The following is a 20842-nucleotide window of genomic DNA, read 5'->3' as shown; positions in this document are numbered from 1 at the left end:
CTGCCCCTCCCCCGTTCATGCTCTGTCTCTCTCTGTCTCAAAAGTAAATCAACATTAAAAAAATTTTTTTTTTTTTAAAAAGAAAGTGTTCAACAGAGAAGTGTTTTTTCTTATTACCTCAGCCATTCCCAACAGTCACCCTGCAGGAAGATCCTATTGTTCTCCCCACTTTACAGATGAGATCGCTGAGGCACAGGGACACTATATAGGAGCCCGTAAACTACCTCAAGCCATCTGAGCGGAGCATGTATCAATCACTCCCTTCAACTGCCCCTCTGGAGAAAGGATCTGGGGTAAAAAAAAAGACCAGTGACTTGCCCCAAACCATCAGCTCAGAAGCCCCACAGTAGGCATCTGAATCCAGATTTTGCTGCAAATGTCTGAGGCCAGGATACACATGACTTCTCAGCCTTCCTGTGCCACTTAGAATACATGCAGTTTCCCGACCTCCCTGGAGACTTGGATTCAAGTGGACCGGAAGGGATCTGGGGGCTTGTATTATTAACAAGGGCCGAGAGGCTTCTTCTCACGAGAGAAGTTTGAGACACAGTGGCCAGAAGAAGAGTGCAGCCCAGTGGTTCGCATGGCCCCTGTGCACTGAATCCTGCCGGAACCTCTTTACCAACACCGAGCTCCCTCTGTAGCCACAAAAGTAAGTGGGGTGGATTTCCACAGACCCAAGCTGAAATACTCCAGATGGGGAGTTCAGGGAGAATGCTACGCGGCCGGACGGTTCCTTCAGTGTACAAGATCAAGGCCAGAAGAGCGGACGGCTGATAACAGAGAGGTGAAGGCAGGTGTGCCATGGGAGACAGGTACAAAGAAGGTTCGCAGAAGCCCGATTCACAACAGCCCCAAACTGGGAACGACCCACACATCCCTCCACCAGGGGACGGACAGACAGACTACTCTACTGAAATGCTATGCCACGGGGAAAACAGACGACTGATACACACAGCCACCAGACGAGAGGCTGAGTGAAAGAAGCCGGGCATGAAAGGGCACATGCTGCGTGATTCTATTTATGGGAAATTCGCAAACAGGTAAAACTAATCCCAGGCGACAGGAACCAATATGGCGGCTCCCTCTGCGTGGTGGGTATTGACTGGGAAGGACACGAAGTATTTAGATTCACCTCTCAGCCGTGCATTTAGGACCTGGGTGCTTTCCTGCATGAAAATCATACCTCAGCAGAAAAAAGTAATGAAACCTTTAAAAATAGGAAATAATAAAAATAACGCACAACGAGGTCCCCAGGCCCCTCTGGATGTACCGCATCTACCAGGAACCCCAGCTCGGGCCCAAGCCCTGCCTCCTACCACTGTACTCTTGCATATGCCCGGTGACAGGGATCTCACTGCTGCCCAGGGCATGAGAATGTCCTTCCGCCCATGTTGCCTGTGAGCCTTCAGCTTGAGTGTGGGCTCCCCCTCTGGGTCCCTCTGTCTGCCCCACCGCCCACCAGGGTCCCCACGGTGCTTACCCACTGACAGGGAGCCACGTGCCAGTTTGGGGAGCAGGAGGTCGAGCTGGCGGAAGGTGTGGAAGACATCGGCTGAGTGGGTGCGGTCCTGGGCCCGGCTCTCACGGGTGCGTGGCAGAGCTTCGACTCCATACAGAGTCAGGTAGCCGGCTCTGGGGGAGGCGAACGACGGGTCAGGGGGGTCCTCCTTGGACGCTTCTGGCCAAACCCTCCCACGGTGGCCTACAAGCTTTTCTTCATGCATACAGCTAATAACCACCTGCCTTTCCTACTTTCTGCCTGGACTGTTCTGGGCCAGGGAGTCAGCAGTGGAGAAAACAGACAAAACCCTCAGGCCCTCAGGGAGTGGACCCTCTAGTGCGGAACATACACAACAGGCAACAGACTCAGGCGAACGAGTGATACACCAGCTGGGGCTCAGAGGTGCAGACAGACAAAGCCGGCTGGAATGTGGCGGTGAAGGGTGGGGAGGGGCTCAGAGATGCAGAGCTCATGACCTGCCCAGCCCACTGGACTAAGGCAGCAACCCCTCCTTCAGAACAGCTGAACCTCCCGGGGTCGTACATGCGTCTCTGCATCGGCACAGAAGGAATCCCACCCCACCTCCCGCCGCTCCCCCGGTCACGTAAGGCCCTGGGTCCCTCTTCTCCACACCAGTGCCCTCAGTTTCCTTAAGGCAGAGCTGGAAAGGTGTAGCTCACAAACTCGATTCATCCACCAACATGTTGTGTTTGGTTAATAGAATTTTCCTATGAACAAACTGAACAATTGGGGAACCACACAAAAGCTTAATTTCCCCCTCATCTCATCTTGAAAATGGAGAGAATTTGGGCCCCTGGGAGCCTGTGGTCCCGCCTGCCAACCCTGGACAGCAGAGGAGTCACAGCCGCTCCTTTATCCAGGAACAAGCTGAGTCAGCTGGCCCTGTGGTCTCTGGTCCCATTTGTGCTGGTTTTTTCCTTAAAGCAGAGAACCATTTCCCTGTATATATATATTTCTATGAAAAATATGCAACGAAACGAAACCACCAGAACTCCAGCAAAACCCAAGAAGGCAACGAGGTTTCACACTGTGGAAGTGAAGGCCCTTCCCAAGGCCACCTGCACTTCTAAGTGACACAGAACTTGGCGGGAGATAGAATAAATCGCCATGTGTTAACACCATGTGACCTATAGGTGGCGCCAGGAGCCATGAAGAAGAATAGGCCTGGACTAGAGCTGGGTAAAGAGAGGGCTCTCAGACTAAGTGGGGGGAGGTCAGGAAAGGCCTCTCTGAGGTGACACTTGAGATGGGAATGAAGTGAGGCAAGAGTCATGCAGACATGTAGGGAACAGCATTCTCAGGCAAGGGAACAGAAACTGCAAAGCCCTTGGGGTGGGAGTGTGCTGGGCCGGGGCAGATCACGCAGGATCCTGCGGCCCGGGTTAGAACTCTGGATGGGACTCTGAGCAAGGCAGGGGTGCCATAGGACAGGTTGGGGGGCTTAAGTGGTGGCATCTCATGGTTTGGGGCTACATGAACCCGCACCTCCTGTCATCCAACCCATTCATCCCCTTCCTATCCCAGGGGCCGCGGATGGCACCAAGAAGGCCCAAGCCCACCAAGCCAGGAAACAGGAGCTCCAGCCCAGCCAGGCCTCAGACCCTGAAGACACAGGGGTCCATTTACATCTGACCCCCCCCCCCACACACACACACACACACCGCTGTTGCCAGGGGCCTAGACAGCCCAGCCACCACCCCGCTGTCCCCACTTCCCCTGATGCCACAGCTTTTCCTCTCTCACTGCTTCTCTCAGAGAAGGACACGGGGCCACGGGAGCCAGGAGACGTGGGAGATGCCCTGCTGGGAACTTGCGGACTGGTTTTAGCTGCTCCTCTCTGGACCTCGGTGTCCCCATCACACGAGGACAGGATGGACCAGACCAGCACCACCCAGATGAATTACAGCCCTTGATGGTGTGTGCGCCACTCCAGGGGGACAGGAGAAAAAACGTGGGCCACCGACACATCAAAGGTCGTGCTGGAAAGCGTGGGCTCTGCGGACAGCCCTGCCAGGACCCCCGCGACGGGACTCGAGGCAAATGCCTTAGGTTCTCCCGGCCTCGGCTTTTGCATCTCTCAAACGGGGTTTGTACAGTCCCAGCCTCGGAGAGGGGTTGTGAGGGCGAAATGCGTTTACACCCCTTGAGCCCACACTGCGTGCACATACGTAGCTGTCCCGAATGTGCCTGGGTCCCCATATGTGGCAGCAAATGCCTCTCCTTTATTCTGAAACTGTGTCTCCAATTTTTTTGAAGCAGCTGAAATGAGCTGTGGTTTATGAGATGCTGGCCAGCTAACGGCAGCAGCAGCAGTCAGCGGGCTGTCCTTATTCCTCTCCCCACTCATAGCCTGCACCCCCGCTCCCCTCCCCCCCACGGCCCCAATCAAATCCTCAGCAGGTCCCGTCAGCTCTGTCCCCCAGAAATACCCCATTGTTGCCATCTCCCCGTCACCTCTGGGTCCAGGCCCCCGGTCTCTCACCTGGGTGACTATAACAGCCTCCCAGCGGGCCCTCCTGCCTCTCCTGCCACACACCCACCTCAGGTTAGCCTCTGTCCACAGCCAGAGAGAGCTGTGAAACCCAAGTCCAATCACATCAGGCCCCTGCTTAACCCTCCCCCCCCCCCCCCCCAACCCCGCTGTCACTCATTTTACTGAGAATGTACTCCAAAGCCTCTCACGGCCTCCCGGCTCTGTGAGACTCGGTTTCCGCAAGGGCTCTGACTCATCTTAACCCCACTGCCTGGGTTCGCTGCGCTCAGCCACAGTGGCCTGCTGCCCAAGCTTCCTCCCACCTCCGCGACTCTGCACCTGCTGGTCCTACCGCCTACTTGTGGCCAGCTCCCAACTCTGAGGCCAGACCCGCAGAGAAGCCCTTACTTTCAGCCTGGTTCAAAGAGCTCCCCAGACACAATCAACCCATCTGCGGATCTCCGTTGTCTGTATTTGTCACTCTCTGACATAACTGTCTTTATTTACTGGTTTATTATCGGTCTCTCCAACGAGCGTCAGCCCGCTGAGTTTCAGTTTGTTGTCTGTCTTTCCCCTGCTGTACGTCCAGTGCCTGGAATAGTGTCTGGGCCTCCTGAAGGAAGGAACGTTAGTGCAGTTTTTACTATATGTTTACGAGTTCTGATAAAAAGTTGAAGTCCTGGGTTGGCCTCCCGAACGTTTTGTTTTCCTGGTCCGTGAAGTCTAAGGTTTGGAAACTATAGGAAAAGATGGTCTCTGAAACCTTGTTTTGCTACTCCCTCTCTGGACAGCTGGCAAGGCCCCTTTTCCTGACTTGCGCCTCCTTTACGACTCACAGCCTGAGCCAGGTGCACGCCTGGGGTCCCAGACACGAAAGGTCATCTTGCAGTCTTCGCTTCTGAGTGTTCCAAACTGCTTCCCCACCCACAAAGTCTTCATGGTTCCCGTGGCCACTATTAACGGCTGACCCGGGTGCAGAGTGCTGGGCTCCACTCCCGACGAGGGGAGCCGCACCGGCTCACCTGAGCAGGAAGTTGTAGGAGAAATCGAGGAGACCCATCTCATGCCAGCCACCGCCCGCTTCTGTGGCGTCCCCCAGCAGGACAGTGCGGAGGTTGGTGTACATGGCTTCCGTGAGCGCCTGGAGGTCCTTGTGGAGGAGAGTCCTGGGGCAGGAAACAAAGTAAGAGCACAGCTTCCAGTGGGAAACGTATGCACACAGGCGCCCCTATTCCCAAAGCTCAGGGTCCCAGGGTCCCAGGGCCCCAGGGCCCCGCTGGCAACAGGGGCCTGCGGACAACTGGCTTAACCACGATGGTATTACTATTAATATCATCATCAATGACAGTGACAGTTACTCTTCACGGTGCTAAGCACCATGATCCTGTTTCATCTTTTGACAACTCTAGGGAATCACAGTTGCGGTTATGACACCCATTTTACAGACAGAGAAACTCAGGGACAAGAGAGGAACGTGACTTTCCCAAGGTCACCCAGCCACAGAGTCTTGAATTCCTAACCGTGACAGTCTGCCCCTCCTTGGGGCACACAAGCCTGGATAAGGAACCCAAAGACGTCTGGAAGAGAGAGAAACAGCAGGCCGACCCTTCCTCCTTGAGACCCAAAGTTAGGCACACCTGTTTGGATAAAGTGTCCCCTGACCAATGATTGCCAGGTAGGACACAGTCCTGAGTGACCCTGATCTAGCTGTTCCCTAGACCCCACTCCAAGCACTTGATGGAGACAGTAGCCCTTAACAGATGCAGGAGCCACGCCCAGTAGACAACGTGCGGGCTTAGGAGAAATTTCCAGAAGCTCTTAGGGCAGACACTGGAGGAAAGTGGGGTCCTCCTTGGGTAGCGGGGTAGAATGCAGCGAACCGAGGAATCTTATTGCTAACGGGACCTAATGGTCCCCCTAGAATGCCAGGACCTAGGACACTTGGGCTCAGAAATCTCCTAGCGGCCATCCCACAGAGCCAAGTTCAGACTGGGTACTTCCTCTCATCAGCATTCACCTCATACTCTGGCCTTTCCTCAGCTTTAGCAGCCCTGCAAAACCCAGTCTTCTAGAGACTTTTCCTAACCCCAGGAGGCCACCCTTCCTGGAGACAGATCACTAAGGATTCCTGTCAGACTGCACGAACTCTAGGGATGCACACACTGTCTTATTTCCTCAGCATCTCAGCTGGAGTCTGCAGACCTGGGTTCAAATCTCAGCTGTGCCATTTACCAGTGATGGAACACGCACGTCACTTCACTCCTGAGTGTGTTTCCTCACCTGTAAAACGAGGATAAAAATATCTACCTCTTGAGGTAGATCGATTGCACAGAGATGTAAGTGTTCCTATCAAACACCCGGCATATGACTGGCATCTTCAAATTGTGGTTGGCATCATTCTGGGCCCCCTGCATCTAGACCAGTGTATAGAAAGTCCTCAGATATTTGCGGAAGTAATGAATGCAGAGTACATGTGCCCACACGTCCTCATGCTGATATAATTATTCTTTATGTTTCAGGACCTACATCACTTCCTCGCTGTGTGACCTCGGGCAAGTCTTCTCCGAGCCCCAGTGTCCTCATCCATAAAGTGGGGCTGTAAGTTACTCACCCTCCAGCATTGTCATGAAGACTAATGAGACCACAGAGGATGGGCTCGAAACTATTAGCCCCCCCGCCCACCTCCCTTCCTTTCGCACGAGGAAACAGAGGCCCAGAGAGGGCAAGGGATTTGCCCCAAGTCACACAGCTGGGAAGTGGGGGAGCTGGGATTTGACTCTCGGTCTGGCTGACCCAAACCCTGGGCTCCTCCTACTGAAATCAGACCTGTCTCCTGAAAGAAGTAAAGACGAGAAGAGCCTTTCTTCAGCCCAATTCTTTGGGGCTGTTTGTTTTTTGGTTTTTTTTGGTTTCCTTTGTGTCTGTCTTCTCAAAACAGATGTCTTCACCGGACACCTGGTGTGGACACAAACTCAAGCCACTCAGCACCTGGGCTATGCAGGCAGAAGCAGGTCACGCCCTCCCCCGCCCACCCACAGGGGCCACCTTGAGCCACTCACGGTTTCATCTTGGCCTTTTCATCACTGGGGCTGTAATGTGGGAGCTGCAAGTCAAAAATCCTCTCCATGAGGAAGACAGCATAGGCGTGGAAGTCCAGCTTGGTGCGAGGCTCCCACAGCACCGTGTCATAGGAGTGGGGGTCCAGGAGGACAGTGACATACCTGCCCCCCACCAGCACCTGTGGGAAGTCAGCAGGGACGAGGTGAGGAGAAATGCCATCAAGGACAGGAGCTCTCAGTGGTCGTCAGGGGCCTACCCTGTGCCAGGACCTGACATTTCACAGACAGTGTTCTCCCATCCACTCCTCACGACTGTCTGTGACGTGGGGACCACTTAGAGCCGAAAACTGAGGCTGACAGAAGGCAGGGGATGTGCTCGAGGTCACACAGCTGAGACACAGTAGAGAAAGGACTGGCATTCAGCATTTTTCGGTAGCAAACGTCGGGCTCTCAACCACCTCACTCTTCAGCACCTGCCATCATTATCTTGGTTACTGTCGTATCTTCAGCATCCGGGAGAGAGTCTGCCCACAGAAGGCAGCAAATGGGTGTTGTGCGTATCATGGGTGGAGAGACTGGCTGGATGAGTGGATGCTGTTGGATAAATGCTAGCGAATGGGCCAGAAATACCCACTTCTTTGGGAGGCCGAGCCCGGAATGTAACCTGCTGCCCAAGAAGGTAAGGAAAAGAGAAAGCGCTGTAATCCTGTAATTAACAAAGGAAAGGGAATTTTCCCTCAAATGTCTGTGTGGGGGAGCGGTCACACAACTCTCAACACCCACGCAACTGCCTTGGCCCCGTTTCCAAAGTGTGATCTGGGAGTCATGTTACTCGAACTCTCTTATAAAATGTAGGCCAAAATCCAAGAAGAAATGCCACTGGATGGATTGTTGGGTAAATGGAAGGATATCAGTGAATGTACGTTGGATGGAAAGATGAATGGATGAGGAGGTTAGATGGAAGCTGAAAGTGTGGGTGAATGTTGGGAACATGTGGCAGCAGGCTAAGTGGATACTGGGGAGAAGGACCGAAGGACGAATGTGGGATGGGTGGAACCCAAAAGGATACCTGAAGGTGGATGGGTGTGGTGGTTGTTTGGATGTTGAAGGATGGATGGATGGATGGATGGATGGATGGATGCTGGATAGATGGAAGTTGAGTGGATGGATAGAGGTCAGTTGGATGGACGAACAAGAACTTCATAGACACTGAATGACTGCATCACTTGATGCTGGGAAGAAGGAATGGATGTTACTCAGTGTTGGCTGTACAGCTGGATGGGAAAATGGATGGAAAATTGGCAAGACCACTGGATGGTAGGTTAGGGTATGGAAGGATATAGAAGGAATCAGTGAACACCAGACGACAGGCCCACCTGCTCACCCCCTTCCCTCCCTCGACGCACATGAGGCACTTACAGTAAATATATCACCATGCTTCTCCTTCATCCTGGTGAGGAAGCTGGCAGCATCTTTTCCAAATTCCAAGGCATGGCCCAACCACGGGATACTGCCCACGTCCAGAGGAGGCTCACCAGGTCGCCTGCAGAAGCCAGAGTACTTATCACTATTTGATAAAGTAGGGAAGAAGAAAAAGAGTGTAGGGCATGGGATATGACTTTTCAGCGGGGAGAAGGCTTCCCTGGGACATTGGAGAAAGACCTGAAGGTGGTGAGGGAAGGAACCCTATCTGGAAAAAGAGCCTGCCAGGCAGAAGTAACAAGTGCAAAGGCCCTAAGGCTGGATCATGCCTGGCGTGTTCCACGAACAGTAAGGAGGCCAGTATGGCTGGAGTGGAGGGACCAAGGAGAACAGGAGACGTTGAGGCCAGAGCAGGAACAGGTGTCAGACCATGCAGAGCCTTGGAGGCAGCTGTGAGGACTTTTAACTTTTTCCCTGCATGAGGTGGGAGCCATGGGAGAGCTTCGAGCTGCACAGGGACACGATTTGACTTAAGTTTTTACAGGATCCTTTTGGCGGCTGAGTAGAGGAGAGACTGCAGGGGGCCAAGAGGAGAAGCTGGGTGACCAGTTGATGGTGGTACATCTTAGGGAATCCAATCGAGGTGGGCTTTCCCTGTGGGTGGGAGAGCTTTCTAGAACCCAGAAGTACAAGGACACAGAGTCCTCTGCCTGAGCCAGCGTGGACAGGGCTTTGGTCATCTCACACCCCCTGCCATGCCCACAGAGAAAGGATGAGACTGGAGACACGGTTGAGTGATTGAGTGGCAAAGGGTAGCAGAAGGACCGTCCTCATCACTGACCCCTGGCTGCCCCTGCCCCACCATCCTCTGGGGGAGGGGCTGTTCGCTAGGGAGAGCTAATCATGATCACGAAGTGGGCCTCAAATAGCAAGACCGCTGCTCATGGTGGACCCCTGGGAGGTCCTTAAACCCAGGCTAGGACCCCTATCTTTGTCGTAGAACGATCAGAACCACAGGCATGCAGAGAGCTCCCCGTCTGGTGAATAGCAAGCCATCCCTTGTCTTCTCACTCGCTCACCGAATAGTAACTGGGAAGCAGGCACTGTTCCACGTGCTGGGGTTACAGCAGTGAACGGGACAGGCAAGGTGCCTGGCTTCATGGGGCTTACATACTAATAAGGGGAAGGCAGACAAAAGCAAAAAAAAAAAAAAGCAAAATCATTTCAGAGAGTGACAAGCGTGATAAAGAAACTAAAGGAGCTACGAGTGAACAATGAAAAGACACATAACCCGATTTTTAAATGCACGAAGGAGGTGAATGGACAGTTCTCTGACGGAGATGCACAAATGGCCGGTGAACAGATGAAAAGATGCTCGACATCGTGAGGCACTGGGGAAAAAATGCAAATCAAAGCCACAGTGTGGCACCATTTCACACGAAGATGGCTCTCCTCTAAAAAAAGAAATAGTCGCTGTTGGCAAAGATGTGGAGAAATGGGGATCCACATATAGTTCTGGTGGGAATGTAAACGGTGCAGCTCGTGTGGAAACTAGCCTGGCAGGTCCCTGAAAATCTAAGAGTTACCACACAACCCAGCAACATACCCCAAAGAACTGAAAACGTAAGTTCATATAAACCTGTACACTGCTGTTCACAGTGGCATTAGTCATAGTGGCCAAAAGATGGACCCAATGCAGATGTCGCTGACTGATGAGTGGACAGACAAAATACGGTATGTTCATGCCGTGGGAGATTATTCAGCCATAAAAAGGAATGACTGATTCATGCTACAGTGTGGAAGAACTTTAAAACCGTTATGCCGAGTGAAAGAAGCCAGACACAGAGGTCACCTCTTGGGTGATCGACTTCTACGCAATGTCCAGAAAAGGCACATCCAGAGGGGCAGAAAGATTAGTGGTTGCCAGAGCTCGAGGGAGAATACAGAGTGACTGCTTATGGAGGCAGGTTTCCAGGCTTCTTTTGGGGAATGACAAAAAATATTCTGGAGTTAGGCAGTGGTGAGGGCGGCACAACCCTACAAATATTCTAAAAAGCACTGACTGTATACTTTTTTTTAATGTTTATTTATTTCTGAGAGAGAGAGAGAGAGAGAGTGGCGGGGGGCAGAGAGAGAGAGACACAAAATGCAAAGCAGGCTCTAGGCTCTGAGCTGTCAGCACAGAGCCTGATGTGGGGCTCAAACCTACCAACTGCAAGATCCTGACCTGAGCTGAAGTCAGACGCTTAACTGACTGAGCCACCCAGGTGCCCCTGAATTGTATACTTTAAAATGGTAAATGTAGGGGCACCTGAGTGGCTCAGCCGGTTAACCGTCTGACCTCGGCTCAGGTCATGATCTCACGGTTCATGAGTTCGAGCCCTGCATCAGGCTCTGTGCTGACAGCTCAGAGCCCGGAGCCTGCCTCAGATTCTGTATCTCCCTCTCTGTCTGCCCCTCCCCTATTTGTGCTCTGCCTCTCTCTCTCAAAAATAAATAAACATTTAGGAAATGTTTTTAAATGGTAAATGTTACAGTGTGTGAATTATATCTCAGCAAAGAAAAAAGAGAGCTAGGTGGCAAGGGCTGGTCAGGGAGGGCCTCCCTGTGGAGGTGCCATGTGAGCAAAGACCAGCAGGATGAGAAGGGAGTGGAGCGCCAGAGTGGGGAGAGAAGGAATTTAGGCAGTGGGAACAGCGAGTGCGAGGGCCCTGGGGCGGGGGGCTTTCCAGACAGCAGGCACTAGTGCGGCTGGAGTGGACTGTAGGGGTGAGAGGCAGGATTTGACCTGCAGCTAGGATCAGGTTTCCATGCCCAGTATGATGGGGAGCCCCCGGAGGGCTGGAAGGGGGGGCTGCAAAGTGATGTGGTTATGCTTTTAAAAAGTCACAACACAGATCATCTCCCCCGCTTCCAGGACGGGGGGCTTCTTCCTCTAAGACACCTTTGGGGGTATGAGCAGGGGCTACGGCTTCCTTTCCCTGCTCTTTGTCCAGGCTGCGGCCAGAGCTCCCCGGTGAGCCAGGTGTTATTTCTGGCAGCTTTCATCTTTCCCCAGAAAAGTCCCAAGGAGGCTCAGACAAAGGCAGGAAGCTGGGAGCCCAGGAGTCTGACCCGCGATGTAGCCGGCTGGCTCTTGGATCCTAGGCCCTGCATCCACAGCTCGGGCCCAGGCCACATTCCAGGGTGACTCAGCCGTCAGCCAGCAGGGATGAAGGAGACTCTATTTTGGGGTCTGCGGTCTCCAGCCTCGCCCACGGACGCCCTCACTGTTTTGAGATACGGCCAGGCCCTTGGAGAGGAGGGAGGTAGGGCTGGACCCCCTCATCCCCGGCTCCTGCCCACACAGCCTGTCCCTCCGGTTTCAGATGCCAAGACACCTTTTCTGATTCCCCACTTCCCGTCACATGGGCCCCTCCCCAAACTGCCCACTCGCCACTCACAGACTCCATGGCCAACCTTGCCACCTGGCCTCTCTCTCACGCTCAACCCTCTGCAAAGTGGGGGAGAAGGTTAAGGATGGGCAGCACCCAGCTTTGTGCCCGAAGCATCACACCCACACTGGACGGAAGTTCCACGAATATAGGCACTTGACCCCCAACACTTAACAACAGTGTCTGGCACAGAGAAGGCGTTTAATAACTATGTGTCAGATGAATGATTTGTGTATACAGGTGGTGCTCAAAGAGCAGCACCTGCCCCTCCCCCCACCCGCCAGAGTCTGCCAAAGGGGTCAAGGGACCCAACGCAGGTTAAGTGCCCGATACACACAGTCCACATTCTGGTTTGAGCAGAAGCGGCATCATTTAGCTGTGCCGTGTTAGTGGACTGCCTCACCTCTCTGTCCAGGAGTTTCAACTCAACTCAGGGCCTCAGGCTCTGGGAGGATTTCATAGGGGGGGACCGCAGGGTTTCAGCAACCTGAGTGTCTATTCCTCCCCAGGGTTCACCCACAAGCTGCCGGCCATTAACCCTCTTCCCCTCCCCCACTCCTTGCCTCCCACTTCGTAGACGCAGCATGCGGCCACTTTGCTCTAGTTTTTGTTTTCCTGTTTTTGTAACTGACACAGAAGGTTCGGAGAATTCTCAGCGTCATAGGAGAATGGTTAGGGCAAGCAGAGCGACAGAACAGATGCAAACTGGAGAGACAACAGGAGGGGTGGGGACGGCAGCAAGGCTGAGAGAGGGCTCTCCTATGGAGTCCCCAGCAAGGGATGGTCCATTGTCGCATTTTGCAGGAGAAGCTGGAGACCTGGTGTTTTGTACGTGGAACACCCTAATTTTCTCCTCTTGCTGTGTGTGGTACACAGCAGACCCATCTGGGCTGCATCCAACCTCGGGCCGCCACTTGGTGGCCTCTGGTCAGTGCGGGTTGAAACAAGGCACATTTTCTGTGCCCAGAAACTCCGTACCCTGCAAGGGCCCAGATCTTTTCTTGAGCCACCGGGAACCGTCACCTGATGCCACAGTGACCTCCCCACACCTGGAGTGTTCTTCCAAGGCTCTCTAGACCAGACGCACAAGCCCAAAGAGGAAAAGAGACACACGCAGCCCAGTGGGGTGGCCGGGGCACGGGAGATCGGCTACATGAGACTTGGTGGACAAACCAAGGCCCAAAAGGACAGCAGGAAGGATGTTTCTGACAGCCACATGCAGGTCATCAGCCCCAGTGGCACAGAAGTCAGACTCCTAATTCCTGACCCAAGGTCTCCTAATTCCAGTTTACAACCTCTCCCAAGAGAAAACATTCACGGTTACCCAGGCGGGTTTAAAAATCTTTGCTGTAACTGCCAAAATTGGAATTTGGATAAGAGAATTGTGGTTGTCATTTTTTTTTTTTTGACATGCATTCTGAAATATTTTCTGGAAAGATATTGTAACATCTGGATTTAAAAAAATTTTTTTTAATTTGAGAGAGAGCATGAGAGTGGGGGAGAGGGGCAGAGAGAGAGAGAGAGAGAATGAAAATCTTAAGCAGGATCCATGCTTAGTGTGGAGCCTGATGAGGGGCTCAGTCTCATGACCCTGGGATCACGACCTGAGCCAAAATCAAGAGTCAGACGCTCAACCGACTGAGCCACTCAGGCAACCCGATCTGTAATTTTTTTGTAAAAATGTTAACCATCAAATAAGGGGATGGTTACATGGGAGTTCTTATACTATTCTTTTATTTTTCTGTATAGGTGAAATTTTTCATCATTAAAAATTTTAACTTAAAAAAAAGCTAGAGGTAAAGACACTTGCTGACTGACTGAAGTCCCTTTTTTTTTTTTTTTCTTTTTCCTGAGAAAAGCATGAGTTTTGGAACTGACTGGATGGGGAATATAATTTCAGTGTGGCCCTAAGGAAGTCGCTTAGCCCTTCTAGGCCTCAGCTGTAAAATAGGGTGATGAACATCACCTCAAGGGTCAGTGAGAAGAAAGGAAGGTGTGGGGTCTTGCTTGTTTGATTCATTGTCTGTCTACACAGCATCAGCATCATCCACCTCTTTTTCCAACACTTGATTATTTGTCCTTAAGAATCTTCTGGGGGCGCCTGGGTGGCTGAGTGGTTAAGCATCCGACTTCAGCTCAGGTCATGATCTCACGGTTCATGAGTTCAAGCCCCACATTGGGTTCTGTGTTGACAGTGCGGATCCTGCTTTAGATTTTCTGTCTCCCTCTCTCTCTGCCCCTCCCCTACTCTCTCTCTCTCTCTCTCTCCCAAAAATGAATAAATAAACAAACATTAAAAAAAAAGAATCTTCTGGGAGTAGCCACAACTTACTATCTTACCATCATGTGGTTCTAAGACTTTTGAGCGTTCAGATTACAAATAAAATGTGTGGGAAGCATGGAAATTCATTTTTCCTGGGAATTACAAATCCCTATGGCCCAGATGCATAATCCAGGCAGATCCCGCACAAGTTGCTTAGCTTCTCTGAGACTCAGTTTCCTCCTCTGTAAACTGGGAGTAACAAGAGTGCCCCTTGCTGAGATGGGAGGAGAAGAAGATGAGATTGGGGCCTGAACTGGGGTGCCTGTGGGGTCTCCCCAGGGTCCACCCAACTAACTGCCCCTGAGCTCTCAGTGACCCCAAACCCATACTTCTACCTAGGACCCACTGTTGACCCTCCTAAGCCACCAGGTGTAAACATCAACGACTCACCCTCAAAGATAAATTAGCTCTCTGGATTACAGCAAGAATTTGCTAAAATAATGTTTAACTGGCCTTTCTTCTAACCCAGAAGTTCCATTCTCAACTACCATTCTCATCAGCATCCCCATTTTAAAGATTGAGACACTAAGGCAGAGAGCGGTTACCCAATTTGTTCTTGTTCCTAGAGGCTGAGAGTTTCCACACGCTGAGCACCCAGGGACCCTGCTTCCCAGAACCCACGTAGCTTATAGCCACCACATCGGCTGGGGCGGGGGGGGGAACACAGAGCAGGAGGCCTCACAGGAAGACCACAGCACATTGTCTGAAATAGCAAAAACGCTGGAGACAGCCTAAGGGTCCCTCAGTTGAGACAGGAATAAAAAGGAAAAAAATAAACTTGCCATTCATTCATAATATGAAATACTACACAGACAATCAAAAGAATGAATCAGATCTCCACGCAGCAACATGGACGGACATCAAAACTAAAACCTGCAGTGAAAAAAGCAAATGTGCGATCTGAAAACATCCCTGGACAGAGTTTCCCCAAAAGCCTAACAACTTTGGAAGAATAATTCATTTCTTCACAGAAGAACTTATTTGTGGAGTTTTCCTCTTTCTTCCTCATTTTTTTCAGGCAAATGAACGAATACATAGTTTTAAATTTAACCTGGAAAGGTGTCTGGAGGTTAAAGAAAAAGATCACAAGGTCACTGTTTGGAAGTTGAACTAACCTCTTGTTTAAAAATAAAAAGTTTCCAGAAAAGTTCTGGAATTTTCAGACACTCTCATTTCACACACACACACACACACACACACACAGTGCCCTGTATTACCTACAACCTCACCAAAGAGGGATCACAGAAGCCAGTGTCGTACTCTGGACTGGATCCTGGCACAGAATGAGCACATGATGGAAAAGCTGATGAAATACAAATGAAGTCTGGAGTTTGGCTCATCTTAACAGACCAGTGTTGGCTTTTTAGTTTTGACGAATGTACCATGATAATGTTAAATGTTAACAATGGCGGAAACTGGATGGGGAGGCCTTTGGAAACTGGATGAGGGGTCTTTGGGAACTCTTTGTACAACCTTTGCAACTTTCTTGCAAATATAAAACCAGTCTCAAATAAAAAGCATACTTTTTAAAAAATCTGGAAGGTTCCCCGCCAGCCTTGCTCTGGCCGCGCTATGCGGTAGCCTTGATCAACAAGAAAAGTCTGGAATTGTCGGAAGGGAAGGGAAGGGCAGGGCTTCAGTCTTATCTATAACGGGATAAATATTTAAGTCAAATACATTCAGCTATCCCATGTGCAACTCAGATTAACTTTTTAAATTAACTTTGTAAAAAAAGGACTCACTGCCACGGCACTGATTTCAAGTGTATGAGATTTACTCCTTCTCCTAAATCACAGATTATCAGTGGAGCAGGACAACCTTTGGGACTAGGAAGCTGAGAAGTTTGGCGCGGGTTCTACCCTGCCCAGGCCGTGGGGTCTCAGGGGAAGGGAGACCCCTTTTCTGGACCAGAGCATTGGGAGATCCGAGTTGCCCCAACCCCTTCGTCCAGGTGGGGGAGGGAGGCCTCCCATGGAAAGTGGTTCCAGGGCTCTGTATTCCCCAGCCTCAACTCGCCCATCTGTGTAATGGGGTGAGGATCAAGGCGACCCCCCCCCCGAAAACCGAGAAAGCCTGGGGATTGGCTCAAGTAGGTGCTGGATCCGGGAGGGGGCTTCTCGCACCCACCCGGAGACCCTCTCCAGAAAGCCCTTCGCAGGTGCCAGCCGAGCGCGTGTGCACCGGGGGCCGTCTGCCGGGTCCTCCAGCCCCGTCGCCCACTTCCCGGGCCTCCACCCCCCCGGGCCTCCACCCCCCCCCCCCCCGACCCCCCCCCCCCCCCCCCAACCCCGGCGGCCTGGCCGTCGTCCTCCCCCCCGGGGTGGGGCGGCGGATGGGCGTCGAGCCCCTTCGCCCCGAGGGGCCGGCCGGTGGGGGAGGGACGAGCGGCTCGGGACCCCGGGGGTCGCCCCTCTGTCCGGGCGGGGGGGCGAGGGCACTCACCGCGAGCGTCGACGGCTCAGCAGCAGCAGGAGCAGCAGCGCGGCCAGGAGCCCGAGGAGCAGGGCCCAGGACATGGCCGGGCGGCGGGCGGGCGGGCGACGCTGCGGCGGCGGGCGGGCTCCGGGCGCCCAGGTGCCTCTCGGCCCGCTCGCCCTCCCTCCCCGCTGGCCCGGCCGCGGCGGGACGGGGGCGGGCCCGACGGCGGCGCCGGGGTCCCGGGGGGCGGGGCGCTCTCGGGGAGCCCCTCCCCCAGCTCGGCGGCGCGGGCCCCCACCTCGGGCTCGGAAAGGGGCTGGGAAATGTGGGGTGGAGCGGAGGGGAGCTGCGGGCGGGCGGGCGAGGTGGGAGGGGGGTGCTGCGAGGGAGGGATTATGGGGGGGGAGGGAAGGGAAGGGAGGGAGGCACTGGGTGGGGGGGGGGACGGAGGGGCGATGGGGATAGAGCAGGGGGTGGAGACGGGAGGGTGACGTGGGGGCGGAGGGGGAATGTGGTAGGAGGGGTGGGAGGGGCCCACGTTCTACCTGAACCGTCTCCACCTGCCTCCTCCTCCTGGCCCCGTCCCCACCCTGGGCCTGGAGATTTCTGTCCCGTGTGTCTGGGCCAGGTGGGGTTACCGTGTTTACCTTCAGGAATATAGTGAAGGGGTTGCGGGAGCTGCTCCGGATTCAGCTCTGAGCTCCCCTCCCCAACTGCTGTTAGAGCCAATGACTGGAGCACAGCAGGGGCTCAAGCGTATGGTGGCCATTGCCAAGATCGCCTGGTGCTTAGGGTGCCAGCCTCTAGGTCGTGTGGCTCTGCAAGAGACCACCCTGGGTGCTAAGGGGAACCCAGGCTCACCACTCACTCCCCCACCGGTTTGCACCCTGGGAAACCTTGTGCAGGAAACCTAAACCCTCTCCGAGGCCAGTTTCTTGTCGGGGAACAGACAGGTCGAAGGCGTGAGAAATTGACCGGAGCTCGTCCAAAAGGTTGCCAAGTGCTCCTTGCTTGGGACAGGTGAATGCTGTGGGTCCGGGTGGAGGTCTGATTCTAACCCTGTGTCTGTTTCTCACTGCTGGGTGCCTCCAGGCAGGTTTCCTCTCTTCTTCCCAGTAGCCCCTGGAGAAGGGTCACTCCTCCCCCATTTCCTGTCTTCAGCCCCCTCCCTCCCTCTACAGAAGGGTCCTCTTAGAACCCAAGTCAGAACCTGTAACTGGATTCTGCTCAGAATCCTCCATGGCTCCACCCCACTCGTCACTCAGAACACAGCCCCAAGTCCTTATAAGGTCCTATAAGCACCAGCATTTTCTGCCCCCTGCCACCTTTACCTCCCTGACCTCACGCCCCCCCCCCCCCCCTCTGCTCCAGCCACACCCATCTCTTGTCCTTCCCCAAATGTGCCAAACTCACTTCCGCCTCAGGGCCTTTGCACTCCATAGTCCCTCTGTCTAAAACAATCTTCTCTCAGACACTTGCGTAGCTGGTGCCTTCCATCACCTTCCCCATCCCTCTGTCTCTGCTCAACTGTCACCTCCTCAAAGAAACCTTCCCTGCCCACCTGGTCTAAAGTGTTCACACCATCATTCTCTATTGCTTTAGTTTGTTTTTTTTCCTTGATGGTACTTAACATTCCTGCTATCATGTTAGAGATTCACTTATTTGCCTGTTTAATGTTGGCTGTCATGGCAGCTGGATGACCTTCTGTGTCCTCTGGATTCAGAATATCAAGAGGCTTCTCCGCCTACAAAGCCAACGATCCCAAAAAGGCCACCGAACGGGCCTGGAGGGTTTTCTCCAAATTAGGGGGAGCACTGTGGGGCAGCCGTCTGTCAGAGGGGTTCACAGCCCAGCCTGGCCAATGCTAAACTGTGTAACTGGGCAGTCTGCTCCACCTCCCTGAGCCATGGTGCCTCATCAGTGGAGTGGAGTTGAAGAAATGACCTAATCCAGGGGACACGCCTCTCAGAGTGCCGGATACACAGTGAGCATTAGTGAAAGTTAACTGCTGCCAGGACTTATTCCTGTTTAGCCTCCCACCGTATGTGTGATCAGGGCTCGGCCTCAGTTTTCTCATCTGAAAAATGGGAAGAATAGTTCCTTCCTCACAGGCCCGTTGTGAGGACTGAATGAATTGATGGGAGTGTGAAATCACCCGGCAGGGGGCCTGGAACACAGTAGGTGCTCAATAAATGTTAGCTTCCCCCCACCCCCCACATCCCAGGCTGGAGTATAAACCAGTGGCATCCCAATCTGAATCACTCCCAAATGGCATGTCTCTCTTCCCCCTCCCCTCCAGGGAAACAACACACCAATGAGAGAAGAATGTGTTGGCGCCCCTGGCCTCTTCCTTGCTAATGGAACCTGATTTTATTCAGGAATCACCCACATGTTTAGGAGGGTGGCCCCATCTCCTTCCCATTGGTCTGAGCCGGCCAGGGCTCCCCCTCTTTGCTAGGAGCCACCCCAGGAACCACCGATCTCCAGACTTCTTGTTTAAGAAATGATCAAATGTCTGTGTTGCTGAAGACACCACGAATCAGCTTTTCTCTTACATGCAGCCAGAAACATTTCGAGTTAAGAGGACCTTCCAGTCAGGGCCGTAGTGAGGAGCCTGTGAGATAAGAATGCACCCAAAGCACCTGTCACGGTACTCGCCCACAGTCAGCTTTCAAAAGTGTCACTTCACGTTATTATTCTCACTTTTGTTACACCTCGGGCTTTCTAGCTTTATTAATAGGGTATCGTATCCATAGAGTATCCTAACTCCGATGTCTCGCAGAACAGGCAGGAAATTCCAAACTCCCCTGACTCATGAGGCCTGACAGGGCCCTGCTCTGGGCTCATATGGCCTCAAGACTGAAGGTGAGGGAAAACTTCGCCAAGAGCCTCCCCTGCACGCCATGGTGGAAGGGTTGGAACATACAAGGCTTGAGAGCTAAGTTCAGATCCCAGCATGGCCACTCACTTGCCACATGACCCTAAGCAAGGTTCATCTCGCTGAGCCTCAACTACTTTATCTGTATAATGGGCATGTTGCTGGTAGTGGTGATGGCAGGGAGTCAACCAGCAGGGTTCCAACCCTGGCATCCAAATCTTCATAGGAAAGTAAAGCCTATGTGTTAGATGGAGTGTCAGGAAATTCCTTCTTCCTTCCGCCTGTCCCAGAGGCTGTCACCCAGGGACAAGCATCCACACATTCTCCTGTAGGAGTCTTGTGTCCAGATGTCCACTGTCCAGTAGAGATAAGACATCTGGGCAACTCTCTGATCCGCCCAACTTCTGCTCTCTCTCCCTTTTTTTGTTTTTATTTATTTTGGGTGAGACAGAGACAGCACGAGTGGGGGAGGGGCAGAGAGAGGGGGAGACAGAGAATCCCAAGCAGGCTTCTCACTTACAGTTCGATGCGGGACTCGAACCCACGAAACCGCTAGATCATGACCTGAATTGAAACCAAGAGTCAGGTGCTCGACCGACTGAGCCACCCAGGTGCCCCCCGCCCAACCTCTGCTCTCTTATCTGGTTGCAGTAGGGTCATGAGGATAATGTCAAGACCCAACTCCAGAAAATGGGGAGCTCTGCCTGGAAAGGACAGTCCTTGCCGCCCCACAACCCTGCTTTTTCTCTTCCAGGGACCAAGTCTGGTTTGTGTCTGCATCCCAAAGACTATAAACAAATTGTGTTTGGAAAGGAAAATATGCGTATTGCCTTCTTCAAAGCTAAAACCCAGCCCCATCAGAGAAGGCCAGTTTTAAATGTTTTTGTAATGATGACTCTAACTTTAGCTGGTGATTTAGCCCATTCAAAATACTTTTTCATATTAACCCCTCTAATCCCCACTGGACCCTGTAAAATGGGCACCGTTAGTATTCCCAGCTTGCAAATGGTGAAACCAAGGTCCAGAGAGGCTCAGTAAGTTACCCAAAGTCACACAGCGCTTCCTTTTTGCTGTTGTTAATTTTTTTAATGTTTATTCATTTTTGAGAGAGAGACAGAGACAGAGTGCAAGCTGGGGAGGGGCAGAGAGAGAGGTAGGGGGACACAGAATCTGAAGCAGGCTCTAGGCTCCAAGCTTTCAGCCCAGAGTGTGATGCAGGGCTCGAACCCACAAACTGTGAGATCATGACCTGAGCCAAAGTTGGGCGCTTAACCAACTCAGCCACCGAGCTGCCCCCCCCCCTCCCCGCC

General features: G+C 52.9%; 1 protein-coding gene across 1 annotated transcript in view; it reads right to left on the bottom strand.

The window, feature by feature from the left end:
* PTGIS (prostaglandin I2 synthase) overlaps positions 1–16850 on the bottom strand; it is a 37123-nt gene extending 20273 nt beyond the window's left edge. Inside the window, exons 1-5 of the mRNA XM_049650625.1 lie at positions 16679–16850; positions 8477–8600; positions 7058–7236; positions 5021–5164; positions 1484–1635 (exon numbers count right to left, since the gene is read on the bottom strand). Coding sequence (XP_049506582.1) covers positions 1484–1635; positions 5021–5164; positions 7058–7236; positions 8477–8600; positions 16679–16752 — 673 coding nt within the window. The 5' untranslated portion in view covers positions 16753–16850. The remainder of the gene's footprint in view (positions 1–1483; positions 1636–5020; positions 5165–7057; positions 7237–8476; positions 8601–16678) is intronic.
* Positions 16851–20842: the final 3992 nt, after the last annotated feature.

This window comes from Panthera uncia (genome assembly GCF_023721935.1).
Source record: "Panthera uncia isolate 11264 chromosome A3 unlocalized genomic scaffold, Puncia_PCG_1.0 HiC_scaffold_11, whole genome shotgun sequence".
NCBI classification, from domain to species: Eukaryota; Metazoa; Chordata; class Mammalia; order Carnivora; family Felidae; genus Panthera; species Panthera uncia.
Note: the sequence above shows the minus strand (reverse complement) of the source record. Positions and strands in the feature narration are given on the sequence as shown.